At 37.2% G+C, this 25,989-nt stretch overlaps 2 protein-coding genes across 3 annotated transcripts in view; both read right to left on the minus strand.

Annotated features, from left to right (window-relative positions):
• Positions 1–14,875, minus strand: part of LOC107587231 (fructose-bisphosphate aldolase C-like) — an 18,251-nt gene extending 3,376 nt beyond the window's left edge. The window contains exons 1-9 of one of the 2 annotated variants that reach the window (XM_016274929.1): positions 14,864–14,875; positions 6,257–6,276; positions 2,672–2,805; positions 2,335–2,546; positions 1,920–1,974; positions 1,676–1,836; positions 1,101–1,184; positions 826–1,000; positions 407–606 (exon numbers count right to left, since the gene is read on the minus strand). In XM_016274929.1, coding sequence (XP_016130415.1) covers positions 407–606; positions 826–1,000; positions 1,101–1,184; positions 1,676–1,836; positions 1,920–1,974; positions 2,335–2,546; positions 2,672–2,783 — 999 coding nt within the window. In that variant the 5' untranslated portion in view covers positions 2,784–2,805; positions 6,257–6,276; positions 14,864–14,875. Of the gene's footprint in view, positions 1–406; positions 607–825; positions 1,001–1,100; positions 1,185–1,675; positions 1,837–1,919; positions 1,975–2,334; positions 2,547–2,671; positions 2,806–6,256; positions 6,349–14,863 lie in introns of those variants that run through there. The other variant, XM_016274928.1, reaches the window with a different exon arrangement.
• LOC107587275 (uncharacterized serine/threonine-protein kinase SgK494-like) lies at positions 7,826–15,139 on the minus strand. The gene is given in 11 exon segments (XM_016274992.1): positions 7,826–8,164; positions 9,265–9,375; positions 9,531–9,619; positions 9,827–9,916; positions 10,208–10,235; positions 10,534–10,656; positions 10,658–10,677; positions 14,074–14,143; positions 14,375–14,443; positions 14,811–14,894; positions 14,984–15,139. Coding segments are annotated over 11 exon segments (1,179 nt in total).
• Positions 15,140–25,989: the final 10,850 nt, after the last annotated feature.

Raw genomic sequence — 25,989 nt, forward strand, 5'->3', positions numbered from 1 at the left:
AACTGTGTGTGTGTATATATATATATATATATATATATATATATATATATATATATATATCAGTATTTACTAAAAAAAACGCCCCCCAAAAAATAGATAAAGATATTTAAAGGTTCCTATTTGACTTATGAATTTATATGACGTTTAGCAGTTCATGAGTTCAGAAAAAAAAATCAGATGTACATTTTATAGATATTATCTGTATAAAATTGTGCAAGAGACAAATTTTGCAACTGATTCAAGGTGGTCACACAGATTATCCGTGTTGGCCAACAGAAAGCTGCTTGGTTTGGAAGTGACTTCTGTGTGAGCTATGCATTATACATTGCTACACTACTGACAATAGACAATGGACCTTTAGCTAATGTGACTGCACCTTAATGGGAAAAGGATTTGATCAACTGACCTCAGCACGCTTGATGAACTGCTCTGTGGCAGCCTTCTCATTTTCCTTATCTCCGCGCCAGGCGTTGAGGGCAGAGGCCTGCAGGGCACGTCCATAGGAGAAGGTGAGGGCCCAGGGTTTTGTCAGAGGGCAGTTGTTGATGGCGTTCAGGTTGATAGACGCGTCCTCCTCACTCTGACCTCCGGAGAGGAAAGTCACACCTGCCAGAGCAATTTCGAAATGGATTATGCACATTTTTTGAAATAGGACTGTGATCTCACCATATACTGTTCACTGCTCACACTTTTTTTTTTAAACATGCCATTTCCTCTTGTTATCTACGTCATGGCAATCTTTGTATGCTTAAAAAAAAAAAAACCCACCAACCCCATTCTTAAATCAAACACAGCTGAGGTTTCTCCATTAGACTCGTGACTCACCTGTTACTGCAGGGGGAACGGTACGGCGCAAGGCTGTCACTGTAGCCATGGCAATTTCCTCACTGCTGTATTTGGTGGGGCAGGAGTGTCCAGCTGTCACCATGTTGGGTTTCAGAAGAGTTCCCTCCAGATAGACGTGATGATCAGACAGGGCCTTGTAGCAGGCAGCAAGGACCTGGAGATACATGGGAAATAAAGTCAAGTTAAGTAAATGTATCAACTCATTAAATCAAGTCTGGTTTGAATGCTATAAATTGATGTCACTTTTTATGTACCTTCTCTGAAACATACTGGCAGCGCTTCAAGTCGTGGTCACCATCAGGTAGAATCTCTGGCTCAACAATAGGCACAATCCCATTCTGAAAAACCAAACAGACAATATTGTCAAAAAAAGCCACACTCCACTGGTTACATCTATGCATTAGCTTCAACTCCATCCAACAATTCTCTAAAATATCTAAATACACATCAAGATCTTTGTGATTTGGATTTCTTGCCTTCAGTGCTATTTAGTATTATTTATACACCATTATAGAATTCATGCATACTTTCAACTAACTATTATTTGAATTTTTCAATTTTGAATTTGTTTAAGTTCGTCATATGTGCTTTTTGCCATTTAAAAAAAATATTTCTATTTAGCTTTATTTTTATTTCAGTTATAGTTTGTGAGTTTAGTACTTCAGCTAGTTCTCATTGCTACGTTGCAATTTAAAAAAAACTTTTTTTCCATCTAATATTTAGATTCAATTAACAATTCAGATAATGACTTTTAATAGTTTTAGTTAACAATAACAACCCTGCTTGCCTTGAGACAAACACAAAGACCGCCAAGACTTAATGAACTTACCTGCTGGCAGATGCTGGCGTAGCGAGCCAGGACGTTAGCATTCTCCATGATGGCTAGCTCTGAAGGAGTGGTCTCGCTGATCTTCAGCACAGACCTCCACTTGGCAAAGTCTGCACCGTCTTTCTTATACTGAGCACAGCGTTCTGACAGGCCATCAAGCCCTTAAGAAAAACAGGTATCCCATTAACAAAACATCACTTTTGCCATCAATTTTAGCAAATACGATATCAGTGACTAAGCTTACCCTGTGTTGTGGTCTCTCCATTTGTTCCTGCCAGAGGGACGACACCTTTGTCAACCTGTAAAAGAGGACAACCTGCTTTAGATCAAACTGTCATGGCAGCATTGCTAATAGTCCAGGAGTCCTGAGAGTATTTTCTGAATTTTCAGCATCATTACTCCAGTCTTAAGTGCCACATGATCCTTCAGAAATCAATCTAATATGCCGATTTACTGCTTAAGAAACATTTCTTATTATTATCATCAGTGTTAAAAACAATTGTGCTGCTTAATATTTTTGTGGAAACCATGATACATCTCTTCAGCATTTATTTGAAGTAGAAATCTTTAGAAACAATTTAAATGACTTTACTGTCACTTCTGATCAATGCAATGCATCCTACTTGAATAAAATTATTAATTTAAATGAAATCTTGTACCTTGATTCCCACAACAATGCCCCTGTCCTTGATCATTTTGGCAAAGGGTGTGCCATCATCAGCTTTCTGGTAAAGGGTCTCGTGGAAGAAGATGACACCACCAATGCACTTGTCAATGCGCTCATCAGCAGAGAAAAGGATCTGACGGTACAGACGGCGGTTTTCCTCTGTGTTCTCCACACCGATGGGGTTCAGTCGCTTTGCCATGCTACCTGTATAGATGCAGACATACATCTCATTGTGTTAGAGGGACTGACAGAAAGCTGTTTGCTGCATAGTTCACGCTTGGAACAACATGAGGGGGAGTATTTTTCCATAAGATGAAACCCTCACTGACCTGTGGACTCATCTGCAGCGAGGATACCCTTACCAGGAGCTACAATACGCTGAGCGATGTCCTGCAGCTCCTTCTTCTGCTCAGCTGTGAGTGCGGGGTACTGGTGCGTCATGGTGTGTGCGGCTCAAAGCAACCTGCAACAGAGGAATGGCAGCGACACAAATGTAATTTCATCCATTTTACCAACAACTTCACACATTGGTGCAAATCTCTGCACACACACACACACATACATAAGGGATATTCCAGAGCTAGCCATGCATTAAACAAATTTAAAAGAACCACCTGATGCTAAGCGCGCGTGTGTGTATATGTATGTGTAATTGCTGGCTATATAGTTACACACAGAGAGAGAAACTACAGGTGCATCTCAAAGTAGAATGTCGTGGAAAAGTTCATTCATTTCAGTAATTCAACTCAAATTGTGAAACTCGTGTATTAAATAAATTCAATGCACACAGACTGAAGTAGTTTAAGTCTTTGGTTCTTTTAATTGTGATGATTTTGGCTCACATTTAACAAAAAAAAAAACACCAATGCACCTGTATGGTTCTTGATTTGTGAATCAGACCATGGCTCAATTGGGAAGCTGGCTACTTTCTGCTGCCAAGAAACACAACTCAAAGAAAGTCACACAAGGAACAACAATTCGTCGTCTTGGAAATATCTGACTGCTGGCTATGGATAAACAAAACTGTGCCTCATTATTCAAGGTATCTAAAAGGGTCTGGTTAATATTCCGGCCCACTCTTCCACACAAGCTCTTCAGAGAGGCTGAATTGCATAATAACATGGACTAAAGCCAGCAGAGTGTTTTCTATTGCTGTTATGCAATCCCACTCCTCTAATCTCTGCTGTCAATCCCCATTAGACATGCCCCACTGTCTGTTACTACAATTAAAGTGCTGGATCGCACAGCATTTTATTAAAAAGGTTTATTTATTTTCCTTGTGAAAAAGACTTAAGCATAGTTTTAAAAAGTGTATATATTATGGAAATAATATACTTTAAAAGAATATAATTAGGTGCAAATTGAAAGTAATATTTTATCTAACAGCATGCTAATTACAATTAAATGAAAATGCATTATAGTTTTAAATGTATAATATTAAATGCAATTAGCTTAAAGGCACAATATGTAAGATTTTTGTAAAAACCACTAGAACAGTGTTATATATTTTACTGACTTGTGTACTTACATTATCCCAAATGTTTCGAAGAACGTTTAAATCCAGAGAAATAAGCAATTTTAACTAGTGACACGGAGCGTGTCCATAGTGTCATTGTGTCGCCTGCCAATGACGTCATAACCCCTCGATTTCTCGGTTTTTGTTTAGTAGAAAACATGGAAACACCAAAGACGCTTTAATATGCTATGCATTTTATTAGACAGGTGACGACCGCACAGAGTAGCATTACAACAGAGCTTTCAAATGTATCTAGTTTGATAAAACAGCGCTGCTTACGTCTACTGCTTTCCGGAAGGAGCGGAAGCGCTTGACTGTGGCATAATAAAAGCTCCGCTGCTTTCGAGCCGTGTGCCATGCTCGTTCAGTGGCCTCGTTTCTCTTCGACGGCTTTCAGCCTCACCCTGCTTCATAATACGACGTTAATAAATCTTTAATACATTAGCTCATCCATGAACATGATTTCTGCCCGAGTCCCATCGGATTGCTTCGGCTGTGGGAATGAAGACGACAACTTCCATGATTCCACACTCAGTCACGGCGTCATCTAACTACACCTTTGTTTCTTTTGAATACGCGCCCTCTAGTAGCAAAAAATTACATATTGTGCCTTTAACTTAAAGGGGTCATATGATGCTATTTTAAAGATCATTATTTGGTGTATTTGGTGTAACAGAATATGTTGACATGCTTTAATGTTCATTATGCTTTAACTGTACATTATTGTAGGTCCTCTATGCCCCGCCTCTCTCAAACGCATCGTTTTCAACAAAGCCCCCTCCTTTGACAAGCGCAGTCTATATTTAAATAAAACTAGCGATTTTTTGGAGATTTTTTATTTTTTACTTGGCCACACCCTGCCGTAGGCCCGTGACCTCTCACGTTTGCTCTCAATCATGCCAATGAGTCTGCGCAGTGAACACAGCAGTACGCCACGCCTGCCATGACCCACACCACATTTTCATTATAAGCATCGATCAAGATAGTGGAGAAAAAATGAACATCTTGTTTTAACCATAGTCATGTCAACCAGATACTGAGAGAGAGACACAGTGCATCGTCGTGTCATGTGTGCTGGGATGCAGTATTTTGCACTTACATTGTAGTAATAGAATGTGTTGACTGAAATAAGTTTGTATGAATAAAATTTTTGTTTTTGGAGAATCATAATATCTCTTATCTGTTGTATTTGAGCAGGACAGGGATGCACTTTGGTGACACATAAAACCAATTCCCAACATTGTGTGTCTTTCCATCATGTTTGATGTGCTTGCAGATCACAAGCATTTCCTAATTTCACTTCAGAATTTTTTGTTATACTTAATCTTTTGTTATATTTTTTTATATTGTCATCATTTGTAAAATATATATATATATATATACACATACACATACACATACACACACACACACACACACACACACACGCATATATACATATACACATATACACACTTTCCTTTACCAAATTTACTTTGTTTTCATATTTGGCGACTTTTTGTGAAAAATGGAGACTTTTGAGGGTGGTTCTGAGGGAGGGGTTTGGCAACACTGGTGGCCTCGCTAGCAGTGAGTGTAGTGGGAGGCAAAAGCGCCCGAAGGCGACATTTAGAGCGAAGGACATCTTTTACAAAACCTGTAGACGTACATTATTTAAATATCTCGTTTGTGAGCTTGTGATGTTGTAAGGATGTGTATTACGTCTCTAAAGGAAACGCTATTTCATCACGTTAGCTCACCTCAGCTAGGCTAGGCTAAGCTACAGTGATGTAGTAAATGTCTACGTGCAGCTCGGCCACACTCCCTTCCGCAGACAGCAGCCGCATCAGTGATGCTGTATAGACCTGCACGTGCATATGAGGCTTTAATTAGCATATTCTGTGAAGTAAACGCTGTTAAGTTAGGTTGGGTTTGTCGGCTGTCTGTTAGCTCTACTCTAAATACGTTTTACGGAAGAGAGAGAGATGGTGGTGGTTGTTCACCTCAGGGTGACATTGAATGTATTGAACGTCGATATAATGATGTTTATCTCTTAATATAGTTGATTTTGGAGTGTTTGAACCCTCAAAAACTAACATTTCACACCGAAATTAATAAGACTGCTTTTATATCCGCTATAAACACTACTAAAACGTGTTTATCATTGTACAATGATGGAGAAGGCCTTCGAAATGAGACAACCACCTGTCGGATCATACATACTCACTTCCAATATTTAATGCAAAGCGAACAACTGATGCTGCACTATTAAAATAGATATTTAAAATAAAATTTCAGCAGGAATTAACTAAATTATATTCAACATCTGTTTACAGAACGAGTAAATGTCATTCAAGAAAGCGGCAGTGTCACTATAATTTTAAATACACATATTTAAATAAAGATTTCAATCATTTACCTGTTTAGGAGAGGTTGATGCTACTGTCGAGAGCCTCCCGTTTCAATGCCGCAACGCAACGTGACCGCTCAGAAAAAGCTATCCAGCTAGGGGCGTGGCTTTGGTCACGACCTGATTATAATAATAATGAATATTCATGACTTATTAAAGTGACCTCATAAATATCATTAATTGCTCATTTTGCATTTTCAAGAGACTATTTATGTATATTATTCTACATATATTCCACGTAAGTCATAGTAATCATTTATTTGTTTTAGTTTCTTGCTTTATTATAGATTTACCCATGTATTGGATTGTTCCACAAATAGTGAACGCCGTCCCTCCACGCTCAAGACGCCGGGACAAACCGAAGCCAGCTAGTCGTAGGTGGCCTTTAATAAAACAATAAAAACCCTCACATTTAGATAGTATTTACATAATAATAATTATTATTTTTATATTGTAAACATATTCCATTTATGATTAGATGGTAGTTTGATGTCATTTGAGTTTTATAAGCTTTGATGTTCAATTTTGACTTTGATGTCATATTTTCACTTTCAGCTGGAGAGGCTCTGCAAGGAGGAATGGCAGAGGATCCCTAAATCCAGGTGTGAAAAACTTGTTGGGTCTTTCCCAAAAAGACTCATGGCTGTATTAGTTCAAAAGGGTGCTTCTACTAAATACTGAGCAAAGGGTCTGAATACTTAGGACCATGTGATATTTCAGTTTTTCTTTTTTTAATAAATCTGCAAAAATGTCAACAATTCTGTGTTTTTCTGTCAATATGGGGTGCTGTGTGTACATTAATGAGGAAAAAAATTAACTTAAATGATTTTAGCAAATGGCTGCAATATAACAAAGAGTGAACAATTTAAGGGGGTCTGAATACTTTCCGTACCCACTGTATATATATATATATGGAAACAATGCACAGTGCTGAGCATATAATAAAAGTATAGGTATCAATTTGACAATATGATTCTTTTAGCATTGAAGTATATCCCTGAGGGTTTGTGTAGCTTTCAAACCATTATAAACTAGGAAGAACTGAATTGATGGTATGTTTGTTTAATGAAAATGCAGCTATGGCATATTAATGAGGACAAAATAGTCAAATAATGTCAAAGGATATGAGGAACTATGAACCACACTTCACTAAATGTCTCAACAAAAGGTAAGGAATTCAACATAAGGATTAGAGCGTCTCAATAAAATTGAAATACACTTAACAACTATATTCCTTCACAGAAGAATAAACTCCTATTTAAAGGTCCACCCAGAAATGAAAATTCTGTTCTCATTTACTCATCCTCATGTCATTCCAAACCTGTATGAGTTTATTTCTTCTGAGAAGATATTTTGAAGAATATTGGCAACCAAACAGTTTCTGTTCTCATCGAATTCTATTGTATTTTTTGTACGTTCAATGGAAGTCAGCTGTGTGGTTATCAACATTCTTCAAAATATCTTGTTTTTGTGTTCCACAGAAGTACTGTAAATCATACAGGTTTGGAATGATGACAGAATTCTCATTTTTGGGTGGACCATCCCTTGTAAAAACTCCTGACAAACTGTATTAAAAAATTAAACAAACACTTCTCGTTGGGAAGCATCGCCCTGAGGTACATAGCTTTGCATAAGCGCTTCTACCCGCTCCATGTTGGCCAGAGTCGGGGAAAGGTCTGTAGCAGTGGGTGTACATGGTGAGGTTAAGAGAAAGTCGCAATCAAAGTTTGGGAAGGGCTCCAGGGTCAGTCCTCGACGGGCTTTGGCAGGGCGGTCAGGCCGGTTCTTCAGCTCCAGGATCAGCACCATGGGGGTCTTTTGGAGCAGATGGGAATCAAACGGTGTGCCGTGGAAAAAGGTTTGCCGCTTGAAGCGTTCCAGTGTCCGAAGGCGACGTACTGGAGTCTTACAAAGAAGCTGAAGAGAGGAAAGATGGGTTCAAACGATTACATAAAAGGTTATTAGTATTCAGAAGGGATCTCAATGTCTCAAACTGTGCTCAGCTTCATCAGAAGTTATACATTTTAAAAGGACAATTCACCCAAAATTGTGACATGATGTGACAAATTGAAAAGTCTATCGTCATTTACTGTTCCAAAACTGTATGACCTTCTGTGGAACATTAAGATATTCTGAGATGTGTTTTTTTGTCCATACAATGGAAGTCAGTGGGGTTTAGTGTTGTTTGGTTCCTAGAGTTCGTCTATTTTGTGTTTCACAGAACACAGAAAATGACAAACTGAAAGCTGATTTTTGATTGATGACTTTGGGATCTTGGCAATCACCCTTCTCAAAGACCTGCCGCCCCTTAGTTACTGTTGCTATGTCCGACAAGCCATTGCACTCTTACACCACACATCATGCTCTCATGCAGTGAAAAATACATCACGGAGCAAAGAGAACACTGACAATGCGCCGACAGACAAGACAGGTTACTTTTGGTATGAAACAAAGTCTCAGCTTTCAAATTTTGTTGCTTTTAAAGAAATTCGACCAATAAATACCGTTTTGTGGCTCTTTAATGTGTCATGACAGATCGCTGTAGTGCCTCAGTTCAAGTGGTTTGTGAACCAATCATCTTTTCCTCTTTACTAGTTATAGCACGAAATAGACATGAATGAACATCAGAAGGTATCTTGTTTCAACCGCGGAAAGATGTCAATATACCATTTTACAAGTACAAGTCCACTGACTTTAATCTACTGTCATGTATGGTTTGTTTGTCGGATAAAATGTCAGATTTAGCATTATGATTGGTCAGATTGCCTGTCAATCAAACTCCCGGCGAAGGGTAAATTCTGAGCACAGTTCGAGTAAATGATGACAGAATAATTTTCTTTTTTCACTTTTTTACAATTCACTTACAACTCTACACACTTACTATATGTTAACAATGACCTCATTTATGTCTATTTTTAGGGTTTGCGGAGAAACAACTGAGACAAAATTGATACTTTTGATTGATACAATTTTAACATTCTGGCGAATAACCAGGCCAGTAGTGGTCCAGGTCTCACCTCTGTAAGCAGGAGAGCAAAAGGAGGAGAGAAGTTTTTTGGCATCTCATAAGGGACGTTGCGCACTCTCCTCAGCATGCTACAGTGGTCCGGCTCTGGAGACACAGGAAACTGTGACAAACACGAAGGGAGGGGGAGTTCAGAATGACTTGGCAGAAACGACACATCTATTCGCACAGAAACACGCAAACATGTAATTTTACCCACATTAGGCAGAAAAACACAAGATGTTGGTGCAAATATACAGTATGTGCATTTGTCCTCACCTTTCCAGTGGCCAATGCAAAAAGAAGGATGCCGAGAGACCACCAATCAGCCGCGTGATTGTAGGGACCACCGCTAAGGACTTCAGGAGCTAAAAACACATATTTCTTAAGAATCTTGCTTACATTCCACACAGAGCTAGACATATAAACATCCTTTCATTAGTAGGCCATAAATATCATTAATTGCTCATTTTGCATTTTCAAGAGACTATTTATGTATATTATTCTACATATATTCCACGTACGTCATAGTAATCATTTATTTGTTTTAGTTTCTTGCTTTATTATAGATTTACCCATGTATTGGATTGTTCCACAAATAGTGAACGCCGTCCCTCCACGCTCAAGACGCCGGGACAAACCGAAGTCAGCTAGTCGTAGGTGGCCTTTAATAAAACAATAAAAACCCTCACATTTAGATAGTATTTACATAATAATTATTATTATTTTTATATTGTAAACATATTCCATTTATGATTAGATGGTAGTTTGATGTCATTTGAGTTTTATAAGCTTTGATGTTCAATTTTGACTTTGATGTCATATTTTCACTTTCACATTTTAACAAACAAATATTGAAATATATTCTTTGGCTGGATGTTCTGGAACATTCCATGTTTACAAGAAAATAAAAAGCTGACACACACTACCCTCTATTGGCGGGACTACTGCCTTACCCTGATCTGTTAGAAGGACATTCTCCATCTGTTAAAAATATAACAGAGAATGTTTTAAAGACATTTTTGAGTTCAGACATTTTAGAGATCATATTCATTACTTAAGGTCATTAAATTAAAACATCATTACATTTTTGCATCAAAATTCAGCATTGCATCACAGGAATTAATTACATTTTAAAATATATTAAAATAGAAAACAGTTCTTTTAAACTGTAACAATATTTCACAATATTACAGTTTTCATTGTATTTTTGATCAAATAAGCGAAGCCTTGGTTAATATAAAACACTTATTTCAAAAACATAAAAAAAAATCTTACGGACCCCAAAAGTATTTCTTGTCATATAGATGTGCTTACCTAGAGCAGAACCTAATTCAGCAGCAAACACTTTTACCAAATCCTCTCCAAACTGACCAATCATCACCCAGTACGTGTACAAGTCCCCCTGTGCTGCAGTAATCACACACTAGAGAGGGAATAAACAGAAACAATCAAATAAACAGCGCCTGAATGTGCAAATCCCAAATTTAGACAAACATAAACACAAACATCCAACTAATACAGGTTAGGAGCAGAGAAAACATCTGTCACGTGACCAGATTCATAATACATCAGTGAAGACCATCTGTTTCTAACAGTTATGCCTTCATCCAGACCACTGACTGGTCAAACATCATGATCAGACAAAGTACAGAACATTAAGCTTGATATAAACAAATCCCAGTAGTGATCTAGACTGAATTAAGTGTCAGTAAAAATAGGAGTAAAACAGTGCAGGCTGTGAATGAAGGAATCAGGTGGTAATCAAAGGAAGTGAGACAATCCCCATAGCTTTAGCTAGGAGAAAACATTCAAGGGGTGAACACCATAGTGAAAGAAGGAAATTAACTTTCACAAACACAGTCAGGATCACTGGGAAATCAAACACTGGGGGAAAAAAGGACTTGAGGTTTAGATTGAGGAGTCCTAAAACCTGAAAGTGTGACTAATAAGTGGGCCCATATTGAATCTGTGGATTTTCTGGCATTTTCTTCACTGAGGGGGGGAAAATCTTTTAAAGGGATAGTTCACCCAAAAATGAAAATTAGCCCATGATAGCCACCCTCAAGCCATCGGTGTACATGACTTTGTTCTTTCAGACGAATACAATCTGAGTTATATAAAAAATTGTCCTGGCTCTTCCAAGATTTATAATTGCAGTGACCGGGTGTTTCTGTTCCACAACAGTCCAAAAGAAGTCCAATAAAGCGCATCTATCCATAATAAAAAGTGTTTTACATGGCTCCGGGGGGTGAATAAAGGCTAGAGAATTCTGTAGAGAATCGATGCATTCTTGTAAGGAACATATCCATATTTAAAATGTTATAACCACTTTTCTGTAGCTTGCGCTAACTGTCATAAGCGGAAGCTATTACGTATGCGGATGACGTAGGACGTATGCGTAGCGTAAGCGCCTGTGAGAATATGCTAGTCTTGCGAAAACCAATGTTTGTTTACAGGATCAAAGGAAGCAAAGTTTCCTTACTTTAGCAAAGGAAAACCAGTCTCCTCTTGGCTTATATTGAAATCCTCTGACATTTTTCTTTACAAATCCTAATTTTGTACTTCTAATTTGTGAACGATGTTTTGTTTTGTTCTTCCGCGTTCATCACTTCTCACCGGCGCATGCGCTATGCCTACTTCCTATGTCATCCGCCCAGAGCGGCTTTCACGTGCGACAGTTAGCGCAAGCTACAGAAAAGTGGTTATAATGTTTTAAATATGGATATGTTCCTTACAAGAGCGCATCAATTTGCTACAGGAGGCATTTATTCACCCCCCACTTTTTATTACGGATGGATGCACTTTATTGGACTTCTTTTGGACTGTTGAACAGAAACACCTGCCCGCTGCCATTATAAAGCTTGGAAGAGTCAGGACAATTTTTAATATAACTCCAATTGGATTCGTCTGAAAGAAGAATGTCATATACACCTAGAATGGCTTGAGGGTGAGTAAATCATGGGCTAATTTTCATTTTTGGGTGAACTATCCCTTTAAATTGATTATTTTATTGGTAGCAGAAAACATAATTAAGTTTGGAGAATTATTTAATAAACTTGCAAGGCAATGATTTCTGAATTTTTCATAAATTTGAGCATCTATCTATCTATATGAGGCTGCATGTCTTTAAATCATTCAAACGTCAAGCATTCAATCTTTCTGTCTAGGTTTTCTCAAGCCAAAATTATTTAAGTTATTTTTGAACTAAATAAGTTTGCCTAGACGAACCTTGTTCAAAAGTCTTTGGGTCACGTTACATGCACTTTACACTATATAACAACTTCCTAGGACTAATTAGATTTTCAACTATAGATGGCTGACTTCAGCACCATGGATAGCACCCATATTCTATACAACAGAGGCTCACAACTCCGGTCCTGCAGGGACCCAATGCTCTGCACATTTTGTATGTTTCTCTTATCGGACACACTTATCGGAAGCTCTCCACTAACAAGCTGATGATCTTAATCAGTTGTGTTAAATAAGGAAGACATGCAAAATGTGCAGAGCAGTGGAGTTGAGATCCAATGCTATAAAACATGAATTGCTTTCATTCTTTGGAATTTGGGAATTCTCGGACTGATACTCTGTACCCAATGTGCCACACAGAATCAAAAATAAAATAAAGGTGTTTGTTTCTTTTTTTTTTTTTTACACTTTCTCCTCTCCCAGCATGACTATAGGTCAGCCATTTCATAAGCTGAAATAAAGTGGCTCTAGTTGCTTCCAAAACATTGTTCTGATTGTTTGTTGAGCATCCCGACACAGCAGCATTTACTCGACCAATGGCATGAATTTGGAGAGAGTACTGAAGTCCCACCAATGGCTCTTCACCTTTAATGTCAGTTAATTAATAATTATTAGGCACATCAACTCTACTATATAATGCCAGATCATTCACCAACCTTCAAAAGTTTGAGGTCAGTACTTTTGTAAAGAAATTAATGCTTTAATTCAGCAAAGACACATTAAATTGATCAGAAGTAACATTTAAGACTAACAAAAGATTTCTATTCAAAGAAATCCTGAAAAAAATTGCCATGGTTTTCTAAAAAATATTAAGCGGCACAAATGTTTTCAACACTGATAAAAAAAAAGTTTCTTGAGCACCAAATCAGCCTATTCAAATGATTTATGAAAGATCATGTGACACTGAAGACTGGAATTATGGCCGCAGAAAATTCAGGAAAATATTTTGAAAACAGCTATTTTAAATTGCAATAATATTTCACAACATTACTGTTTTTTACTGTATTTCTGATCAGATAAATGCAGCCTTGGTGAGCAAAAGAGACTTTAATAAACTTTAGTGTATCATTTTAGATATGTCCTTATATGTCCTTAGATATGTCCAGGGGAAGTCGTGGCTTAATGGTTAGAGAGTCGGACTTGTAACCCAAAGGTTGCGGGTTCGAGTCTCGTACCGGCAGAGATTGTAGGTGGGGGGAGTGAACGTACAGCGCTCTCTCCCACCTTGAATACCATGACTGAGGTACCCTTGAGCAAGGCAAAAAAATGGCTGCCCACTGCTCCGTGTGTGTGTGTTCACTGCTGTGTGTGTGCACTTTGGGTGGGATAAATGCAGAGCACTAATTCAGAGTATGGGTCACCATACTTGGCCACATGTCACGTCACTTTCACTTTTCTCACAGCTTCTCATAGAATAAAAAAAAAAAGTTCAGGTGGAATGATAGTTTGTAGGAGCTCCAGGGAGATTGTTGTGTCAGGGCCACATGGCACTTGGTGTGAGGGAAAACTGATTTAGTGGTGGGAAAGGCAGGAGGAGAGTTGGGGCAGGGGTGCGTTCTGAATCACTCACTAATGTAGATGTGCCGCTGGGTCTGCCAGCAGTCCTGCAGGTCGTGGACAAAAGGGTGGTGGACCTGACGCTGCAAAGCAACAGTTTGACAACAAGAGCACAGGTACAGTGAGTCATAAACCTCATGTACCAGGGTGATAAAAAGACCTGCTTACATTTGCTTTTATTTCCTTCCTGTTGCTACTAAAACACACAATACACTTATGTCTTATGACATAAGCTAGGAGTCAGTGGCTGTAAAAGATGACATAGACCATTAGACCTGATAAAAATGATGACATCATAGAAAACTGAGGATCACCTGGACTACTACTTCCTCCTTAGACTGCTCCAAAACTCCCAAGCGCAAAATCTCAGATTTTGGAATAACCTACATTAGACAAAAAAAAAAACACAAATGGCGAATGAACATAACTATGACAGGCTGTTTATTCTTCCTCATGAAGAGGAAGACCAGTTCATATACGCTACCGTTCAAAAGTTTGGGGTCAGTAAGATTTAGTTTTTTGAAAGAAATAATATTTTTTTCAGCAAGGATGCATAAAATTGATCAAAAGTGACATTAAAGACATTTATAATGTTACAAAAGAAAAATACAATTCTATTCATCAAAGAATTCTGAAAAAAATATATGGTTTCCACATTAGGCAGCACAACATGTTTCTTAAATGCGTATAATTATGAAGGATGAGTGGGTGTATGCAACATTTTGCCTGGCTTATAGACAAAGATTTTACCTTAACTGCATAAATCTTTTGCTTCGACTTATCCTTAACCTTTAAAATGGGACCAAAAGATCCTTTCGCTATGTAACCCAAGACCTAGAGGTTAGACAATATGATAAAATAATGAGAAAAATATATGTAAAATAAGAAATAAAGCACAAAATGTTGATTAATGAGCATCTCACCTGAAAATGCTCATGTCCTGGGACATTGCGATGGGGGAATTCAGGCAGAAACAGGTTGATAAAACTTGGCAGACTCCATTCCATACGGAGTTTCTCAGGGCCCGGTAATGAGGAGACCGGGTGCTCAGGAATGGATGGCTCCTTGTCACAAATCATTCTATGTGATCCCATTCGTAATGGGTTGATTCGGCAGAGCCCAGCTGGGAGAGAAATACCCAAAGCAGAGAGAAATCCCCGCCATCTGGATATTTGTGACTGCTCCTCCGAGCCTGTATACTGATGTGAATGAATGTCATTAAATAATAATTACATGGTTACTCATATTCCAGCGATGACCTACTTTTTAACATGCTCATGGGTGTCTCTGTAACTATGGATATTTGTCTTTTATTTTTAAATAATAAGAAGAACTTTAATAAATGTAGAAGGGGAAAATAATGGGTTATATACCTTATTAACATACCTTAAAGATAATTTTTTAACATTTAATAAAATGTAATCACTAAAAATGAACTGTTCTGTCATGTCAGAACAGTTCATTACGGGAGAATAAATATTGACAAAAAATTTTACATTTTCAAATTGATTGTGTGTATGAATATCCTTCTGTAAAATATCTTCCCCCTTGAAGGACTTTTTTTTCAGTCATCATTACCACAGCAAGATAACTTCAACTCGTGCTCATGGAATTTTAGAAACAAAAATGTAAAATTACATTATAATGCAGTCCATGGCAACTGGAAGTATTTTTCCCTAAAAGGGTTCAATAGCGTCATTACTGCAACATAAATGGCTGAGGTGGAATTAACAGTGTGCAGTGGTAATGATGAATTTATGAAAAACAATGTGTATAGTCAGTCTGAAATACAATCATTATCCCATGAATTTCAATGTACATTTCAAATGTTTTTAATTAAGTAATATATCAAGTCAAAAGTGCCCATAGTTAAGGAATCACCATAATTTTCAAATTAAAGGTAGGGTATGGGATTTTTCAAAAACACTTTAGAAAACTGATTCGGGCCGAATAGCAAAACAAACTTGTAGCCAATCAGCAATAAGGGGCGTGTCTACTCGTGATGTGGAGGAGAGAGCTTTCAGTGCACAGGACGGACATTAGCCGAGCCGAGTGCCGCCCACATTACTGTCACCCAATCAGATTGCTTGCCGAGTTGTTAGATCACGCCCACTCAATACAGTATCAGGAGCTGTCCGGGCTGAATTCTTTACATCCAGTGATGAAACATGACGTTATTAAACATTATTCAAAAAAATAATTATTTACTGGCATCTGTGGTTCCATGAAGAACCTTAAAGGGATAGTTCACTCAAAAATTAAAATTACCCACAAAATGTACACACCCTCAAGCCATCCTAGATGACTTTCTTCTTTCAGACGAATACAATTGTTTTGTACTTCTTTTACCTTTTTCTTTTTTTGTACTTCTAACTCATGACCGGTGTTTTGTTTCGCTCTCTCCTCTGCGCTTGTTTGTCACTTCTCTTTTTATATATACTGACAATGAGTTTAAACACACACAACACACACACACACACAGAGTGTCCTCTGACAGCTGATTCTTTCAGCATCAGTGGGTTGCATAAGACAAGGGATTGGATTATTTCATGAACAGTGTTGTTACAGACTGTACAGCTGGCATGACTGAATTTATGAAAACGTGTAGTCTATGAACCTTCATTATTTTTAATTCTGCCTAACATCATTCCTGATTTATTATTTAGACATTTCACAAATCTGTCATTGTCATGTTTACATTTTAATTTATTTTTAAATAAATTGTGCGATACCCTTTTTATGCAGAGACAAATATATATATATATATGTGTGTGTGTGTGTGTGTGTGTGTGTGTAAATATATATATATATCTCATTTTATTTCATTTCATATAAAATTTTTAATGGTTTTATTTTTATTTTTTAGTTAACTAACCCTATAACCCTGGTTCTGGATTATTGTTTTGCGTCATTGTCAGATTATACTGACAATGAGTTTAAACACACACAACACACACACACACACACACACACACACAGAGTGTCCTCTGACAGCTGATTCTTTCAGCATCAGTGGGTTGCATAAGACAAGGGATTGGATTATTTCATGAACAGTGTTGTTACAGAATGTACAGTTGGTATGACTGAATTTATAAAAACATGTAGTCTATGAACCTTCATTATTTTTAATTCTGCCTAACATCATTCCTGATTTATTATTTAGACATTTCAAAAATCTGTCATTGTCATGTTTACATTTTTATTTATTTTTAAATAAATTGTGCGATACCCTTTTTATGCAGAGACAATGTGATTTGGGCTTCATGAAAAAATACATAGATGAGAAACGTGCACAATTTTAGAGTACTTTGACAAACAATAGACATGTTTCTCACAGTCTTAATGACAGTTTAGCTTTAACTCTTCTCTTTCTGTCTCTGTTTTTTGTTTTGTTTACAAATCCGCATAGAGGCACATTCCTTATGCACACACACACACACACACACACACACACACACACACACACACACACACAAATACACACGTCAAATGTCTTCAGTATAACAGATTAGAAACAGTAGCTGCACAATTGCCCATAATGCATGTGAATAAAGAATGCTGAGAGCTACACTGAAATCATTCTTCTACAAAGGGCAACCATATGTGGCTCCGTATATAGGTGAGGCTTTTCAAAAAGAAAAATAGATGGTAAAAAATCATTATAAAGCTATATTTTCACTTTTTTTCTTTGGATGATTTCTAAATGTTTAGCTAAACATTTAAATATTTAGCTGAAAATTTAGATTTAACATTTAAAACGTAAAATTATAGGTTTGGAATGGTATGTTTATTTATATATATATATATATATATATATATATATATACAGCGGTATATATATGATATAAGATTTACATATAGGATTCACATTTATATTTAGGATTTGGTTTTAACATTTACACCTAACATTTAAATTTAGATTTAACATTTAATTATAACATTCAGATACGTTTTTAGATTTAACATTTAGATTTAACTACAAGATTTCCATTTAGATGAAACATTTAGATTTAGCTTTAGTCTTTTATTTTGATATAGTATATAGTAATAAAACAAATTTCATAAAGCTTATTTAGGTAAATCTTGCAAAATGTATTTGTTTGGGTAGTTAGTTAAATCTGACAGAATGTGATCTGTTTTTCTTACACATTTAATTTAACGGTGCCCCATACACACACAACACACACAGAGTATATATATATGTATATATATATATACTGTATATATTGTTAGTATCATTGTAATAATATCATAGCATCATTAAAAAAACAATTTGTTTTGGTTTGTACAGTGACGGACAATCTTGAACATCTTATTGTAATTTTATGGATTATAGGTGTAATAAATATATAAGATATATTTAATTTTTCCATGTGACTGATCTGTTTGTTGTTAAATTTTGTTAAAATTTACATTTAAAAAGAGTGTTTGCTTGTCCAAATATGTCAAAATGACCAGCTATTTCCATGGGATGTGTATACAGTATATAGCCTATATAGGCTATGTATTACAATGAACAATTAATATTAAAAAACAATTGCAAAGTAATCATGATGAATAGAGAATGCAAAGCACTCGGCTTGTCTAATAACCATGTTTCTTGATGTAAATAAACCTGGGGACGGTTGCATAAACTGCTTAGACTAGTCTTAAAAAGTTAGTCATCTAATTTTTTTCTTCAAGAATGGTCATAACTTTTTTAATTCAATTACAACAAAAAGGTAGATTGGTCTAATTTGAATGTCGGAGGTACGACCCCTTGTCTACTGCTAGTTCTTAAGACCCAGTCTTAAAATAGTGGCTATGTTTTAGGGGCAACTGGCCCCTGTTTTGCACAGTTCAATCGGCGCATCTGTTTCTACACAGCACGACACCAGACTGGCATCGGAGTGCACTCATATAACTTACACTGTTTGCATACCCAACTCTCCTGTGTGATCGAGTTAAAGCTAAACAGTGGCAACATGGCCTACTACTGTCACAGAATACGATGGCCACAGAATTTGATGTAACACTTGTCAAGAGGGCAGCGTGCATTCTAAGCATAAGATTTTTGTGTACAACATTTCAACCAGTACTGAAATTGCAATGTCATGGCGTAAATATCAAAATTTAATTTCAGTGAACGAGTCTATAGAAAATTCGAAACGAGTCGTCAGTCAAAACGAACATTTATTACAAGACAACATTTTCAAAAACCCTACATACATGCAAAACGTGCAGTGTTAGGGTGCCTCCATGGACCAGGGTTGGGAACCACTGGGATAGACTGTATAAAACATGGATGTGGTGTCCGTGACGTCACCCGTAAGTTTCTGAAGAGCATTTTTGAAGCCTAAAGTGGGCGGAGCCGGCCATCGTCATCTCGGCAGCGCGTCGCTCCCAGATAATCAAAAATGGGTAAAGAGGCGGGATGTGGGTGGAGCTGAGGTGATTGGTTTCTGAAACCACGCCCGCCTTGCTCAATGGTCATGACATTGGCAATCCACCTGTCACTCAAGCGGCCATGCCCTTAATTATGCAGAACTTTAAGGCTCAATATAATTAAAAAGATGAATTATAAAAAAAATTCCCCCTCACAGTTGTCATGAAGGGCAAAATTAGCTAACTAGATCAAAACAACTTTTTATACCAGGCTGTAAAAAAATTTTTCTCTGGTAAATTTGGGGATTTTAACATGGGGGGGTCTAAGGGATTGACTCCCTTTTGGAGCCAGTCTCTATCAGCCAGTCAATGAATTGCATTTTAAGTCACTTCCATGTTCAAGAGAGAGACCGGAAGGTTGCCGCTTGCTCAGTAGCGATCTCGCCAGTCAGATATCACAATATCTCTCCCAAACAATGAACCTCAAAACCCCCCAGTATTTAACAGTTCTGGCATACAACAAAAAAATCATATTGTAACTATATTCATTTCTTTACTTGACATGCTTATCTAACGTAGAAGAAAATTATTGCTTTACTAACATTGGAATATTTTCTCCATCTTTACATGAACATACTTTCCCCTCTTTTTTCCATTCAAATGAACACATTTGTCTCAACATTTTTTTCCAATCAAATGAACACATTTCTCTCTATATCTCATTTTTTTATCGCTAAGGAGATCAGGGTGGACTACCTGAGCACTCCTGGCACAGTGAGAGGATTATTCTGCCTCTGTGTTCACTGGCCATAAGCTAAAGATCCATTCGGCTTGGCGGTACTGACAAACGCCCCGATCTTGTGTAAGTTCCCGGTCTGGTAGGTAGAGCAGGCTGTGGGCTTGAAGCTAGCTGTTGAACTATGAGTGTCTAGTCTCGCGTAGCCAAACCTTCAGTTCAGACCTATGGCAGAAGGGCTTGGAACCTTGGCCGCTTTGAACGGCCAAGGACCGCCCAAGAGGCCATATGATTGACATGTAAAGCAACCAATCACGTTTTGTTTTGTGCCGCGTCATGTTTAGGGGCATGGAAATGTTCTGGATGTATTTTAAAGAGTCTATGCCAGGTTTCCTCATATCTTGCCCTGGAGATCCAATGCGCTGCAGAGTTTAGCTTCAACCCTGATCAAACTCACCTAGCTGTGATTTTCTAATGATCCTGAAGACATTGATTAGCTTGCTCAGGTGTGTTTGATAAGGGTTAGCGCTAAACTCTGCAGGAAAGTGGATCTCGTGGGCCAGATTTGAGGAGCCCTGGTCTATGCTGTGAACTTTACATATTTCACATACTTTTGAAAATCCAGCGCTTAGCTGATCCTGATAAGCGCTCACTGTCACAGTTGTAAACACGACAGCTTTCTTTTAACATGAGGGGGTTTGGCGACAAGGCATCTTTGTTTCCAGGCGGAACGTTAAAGAATGCGACGCACACATCTGCCGGAAATCCTGTATAATTCAACTAATCAGATAACAACTTCGAAACTCCTGAACTCTCTGCCATGGATAAGATGGGAAGTCTGTAGGTTATAGTGGTTCTACAGCCATAGTGGAAGCCTTTCTACATTCATCACATTGCTGCACCACTGTTTGGTGTGCTGCCAGGCCACCACACAGACTGTCTTACTCTTTGGCGACATTTCTCAAGTCCTTGGTGTGCCTGATGAATGTTTTCCAGAATTGATCTTTGGAGTGAGGCAGGGTTTATCAACCTTGTTCCATGTAGAAGCACTCCATCAAGGATGAAAATCATGTCTCTTTACAACCAGTAAGGTCTGAGTTTGTCATCTGCCTGTACTGTTCTCGGCCATCCGTATTCGTGGAACCTCATTATTTGGAAGCATAAAGTGTCTTTCTTTAACTCTTGTCGAATTTCGTCCAGTCGGCTCTTTGAAGCTGGAAAGCTTTCCCTTATTTGGGCAAGGTAGATATTTTTGTCTTCCATGAGAGTTGATTCAGCATCTGTTGCATTGTTCATACAGGGCATCTTGGACAGCGTGTCAGGAGTTACAAATCGTTTCCCTGAAACATGGTTGATCTCATGTACATTTAGTTCTGGAACTAAAGCGGTGCGAAAGGCCCTACTGTGATCACACCTTCCGATTTGGAGCTCATGAGCACAAGGAAGAAGTGCTACATCTTTCTGGTGAGCTTCTAACATACACCCAATGTCTGAGTGTAGCATATTCCAGTTAAACATATTTGGTATCATGTCAGTTACCACAGAAAATGATTTCTGTGTCCTCATTATTAAAATAAAGAGTCAAAATGCACAGTTTCAAAATTTTGGCCACAATATGTTTTGAGAATATAAGACTTGAGTGAAAAAAGGGATTACTGGCCAAGTGTAGGATATATGCAAGACATTATAAAGCAGGGGTGTCCAAACTTGGTCCTGGAGGGCCACTCTCTTGAAGAGTTTAGCTCCAACGTGCCTCAACACACCTGCCTCTGCCTGGAAGTTTTTAGTATGCCTAGTAAGACCTTGATTAGCTTGTTCAGGTGTGTTTAATTGGTGTTGGAGCTCAATTCTGCAGGACAGTGGCCCTCCAGGACCGAGTTTGGACACCCCTGTAATAAAGACATGTCGTGTTAATCACAATTCAAACTGCAATTACATCATAACCAGAAGTTATTACTCTTAAAAGCATTTACACTAACGAATAGGACACTTGGGATTGCATTTTCATTAAAATATGATAAATGTAGCACAATGCAGTGTGGATTTGGAAATGCATTCTGAGCCAACGGTATTAACATGCCCATACCCTACTTCAACATCATTAAAATGCACTACCAGAAATTGACGGATATGACGGATGTTTAAAAAGTCCATTTTCATTAAATACCCCACGATGAATGCAGCTAAAGTCAATGTGGATTTGAAAATGCATTCTAAGCCAATCAAGGTCGCTGTGGTTGCTTGTTAATAGATGATTTACCCCCAAAATAAAAATGTATCTGTCATCTTATACTCCCCTTTATGTCGTTCTGAACCCATGTGGCTTGCTTTCTTGACTGGCATACAGAAATGTTGGAAAGAATGATGTCAGTCAGTTAATCAGATCTTTTTTTCCCCCACAGAATAAAGTCATATTGACTGAATGACATTAGGGAGAAATTAAGCTAAAACCCTATTTTCATTAGGGTGGGTACTTGTTAATATATTGCAACCATACATACATACATCAGTTCAGTTCAAGACATAAACTAACTTGCATTGTTATTACATTTTGTGATGTGTATAGTCTCAAAACATGTCTCATCCAATTTAGATTTATGACTTACAACCATTTAATGGCCTTTTGAACCTGCATCCTACAACATGGTTTGTGTGACCTGAGCAATGGCAGCTATGAGGAATGAAGTTGGAGTAACAAGCAATGCAGTGGTAAATATTTATATTGCATTCTTTGGGATAATTGTTCATATCGATATAAATTTTTCTCTCTTGATGCATCATAATTATTCAAATTTTATTTTGATAGCGTCTCTGCAGTCCATCAATGAGTTCTTCCTGGTGGAAAGAGTACTGAAAAAATATCCTCAATATAAAAATATACTCTGTACAGTATATACTATAAAATCTTACTCTATATGAGTAGAGTAAAAAGTACTTGTCCAAAAAACTACTTGAGTAAGAGTAAAAGATTAGCTTATTTAAAAGTACTCATGAGAAGTGAGTAGTGAGTACTGAGCTGTGGATTCTACCCCCTTATAATAAACGCTCTACACTGCAATTTAAACATTTAGAAAACATTGTACATACTGTACTGTAATTCACATTATCTTTTGTTGTTTGTCAGAAAGAATGAAGAATATCTATCATCCAGCATTTTTGACTGCCCACTCTTTAAAATACATTAAAACAACGCGGAAAAAATATTAAAGTGGTGAAAATATGAAAGTTATTCTCAGTACAATCATCTCCATTTAAATCATAACGTTTGAAAAACTGATTTAAAATCAGGTGTAAGGCAACTGAGCCTGAGTATTGCTGCACATAAAATATTAATGTTTAGAACAGTGCAAAGAATACAAAAACCATTACAAACTCATACAAGAGTTCAGCCTCACACACCAGAGCCACTGCTGCTTCTCTCCCTCGTGCATATCCCATCATGCATCATGTTCTGGAAATAAATATAGAGATCTCATGAGAGGTCACAGAAACCTTTCCAGTGTATGTTAAATATTAATAATAATTAGATACAGGGCTAATTAATGAAAGCACATTAGGTATTGTTATGGGCTAATTTTGTTGTGCAACAAACTCTGAATTTAACTAAAAAAGGCAAGTAAACAATCAGTAATAAAATAAGAACAAATAAATAAATGACAAGCAATAACACAAATACAATAACAAGATGCAAATGAAATTAACAGTGCTTATATGTTTTTCAGGTAGTTCTAACAGTAAGGTACAGAATACTAAAGAAAATGAATAATCTATTCAACTGTAAAATAACATTGGATGGTCTTCACTGCATAAATAAACAGTAATGACACAGACAGCAGCAGGTTTAATTAGGCTGCTGTCTCTTTAAGACCTTGTGCATAGAGCTACTATCCTGTTAGTTTTGTTTCTCAACTGTTCACATTCCCTTAATATATAACCGACTGCGTTTACGTGAATACTTGCCAAGAAGACAGGCATTTTTACATCATTTTGTATATATTTGGCCATTTATGTACAATAAAGCGTAAAAAATAACACAATTCTGTTGTTGCGCTCTGTTTCAGAGGTGCCTGTATATGTGCGCTTTTGGGTTTGAGTGCACAGGAAAAAGTCTCTCAAAGAGCACACAAGTATTGACCATATGCACGGAGCGTTCTTTTATAACTTCCGCATTAAGATAAGCCAGCTCGTAAACTTCCGGTGAAGTTCATTTGATGTTGTGGTATATATAGGTAGAGACTCGTGAGACCCTCAAACCTCTCCTGCCTCGTTCTTGTCAGAAATTGAGATACAAAATAATTGCAACACCTTAAATAATGATAGCGGGCATTAACATACAGTTTCATGTTATTTAACAACATTATCTGCCGAGCCCGGTAATCCCAGGAGTACACCTAGACATGTAATTGTACATTTAAGACAGTGTCTTAAGAACTAGCCGAACCAATAGCAGTTAGCCAAGCAGTAATCAGGCTTATTTTTTGGATTCAATTCAGACGAATCTACACTTTTATGTAACAGAATTAAATACATATGACCAGTCTTAAAGAAAAAAAAATTGATGGCTAACTCTGTAAGACTAGTCTAAACTTTTTATGCAACCGGCCCCAGTACGATACGTCCATGTTTAGAACAGAAAATGGACAGAACAGTATTTCATAATCTTCACACACTTAAAATCTTGCCTTCAAACTCAAATTTCAAAACCTTAATTGGCTGTTGGTTCTGTTTGTTTTTGCACTGGCGAACTAAAAAACAAAACAAAAAACATTTCACTAGTAATATGTATATATGACAAATAAAGAACCTTGAAATGCAGCCATATATGATAATACATTAAATGAAATTATATTTTAAAAATAGTTATCAATTTAATAATTTAATTAAGTTATTACAAAGGACGTTATTTATAGTTAAAGGATTTAAGTAATGTATTGCTATTTATTTCATAAATTTTTTTCGCTTTAAACATTGTGAAAAATAGATATTTCGTTGTATGGACAAGAATATGAATGAATGAATTCAATTAGCAGAACTAAACGACTCCAAGAAGCACGCTCCCTAAATGTGCATTAAGCTTATGTATTGACATAATGTAGCCACTAGATGTCAGTAAAAACACATTAAAGCAACTGAGTGGCAGATATACTGTATGTGCGTTTCTTCATCTGTGGGGACTTTTTGGTGCTGTGGACTTAGAAAAGGACACTTTTCCATTTTAAAATGTTTACATTTTTAAATAAATAAGCGAATTACTGCTTGATGAATTGTATTTAACAGCATTCTGTGATGGAATTGATGGTGGAGTAAATGTAGTTTTCAACCAATTTAGAATAAAATGCCAACTGCTTTATCGTGCTACGCCTAATTTCATTGCAAGCCAAGTTAAATAACCTTTTCTTTTTTTGGGGGGGTTTTGCATATGTTCACAAAATTACAGCTTGGCTAGAAATAACCCTACACTAAGTGATATTTACTTTGATTGATTGAAACCTGGCATAACTGTTATACCACCAATCTGTCCAACTCCAACTATAAACTAAATAAAGAAACGTCTTCCGTATGGTTGCATTATTTGCTGTTAGTCTATTTGTCTTGAGCAGATAAGTGCATTCCCTCACATTACACCTCTTGGACAGCACCTTGTTAAGCGGCCTTCTTAATTAACCAGAGGCATCTGCGAAGTAAAACTATTTGTGTGTCAATCCTTAATTTGTGGAGAAACATTTTACAACTCCTCAGAGTAAGTCCCTAAAGATTCCTCACTGAATGCACCCCACAGAGCCGGAGAAACGTGGCCCCCGCTAGGTGTCTTGCCTGTGGCACATTTTA

The sequence above is a fragment of the Sinocyclocheilus grahami genome, unplaced genomic scaffold (genome assembly GCF_001515645.1).
Source record: "Sinocyclocheilus grahami isolate Dianchi unplaced genomic scaffold, SAMN03320097.WGS_v1.1 scaffold91.1, whole genome shotgun sequence".
Classification (NCBI taxonomy): domain Eukaryota; kingdom Metazoa; phylum Chordata; class Actinopteri; order Cypriniformes; family Cyprinidae; genus Sinocyclocheilus; species Sinocyclocheilus grahami.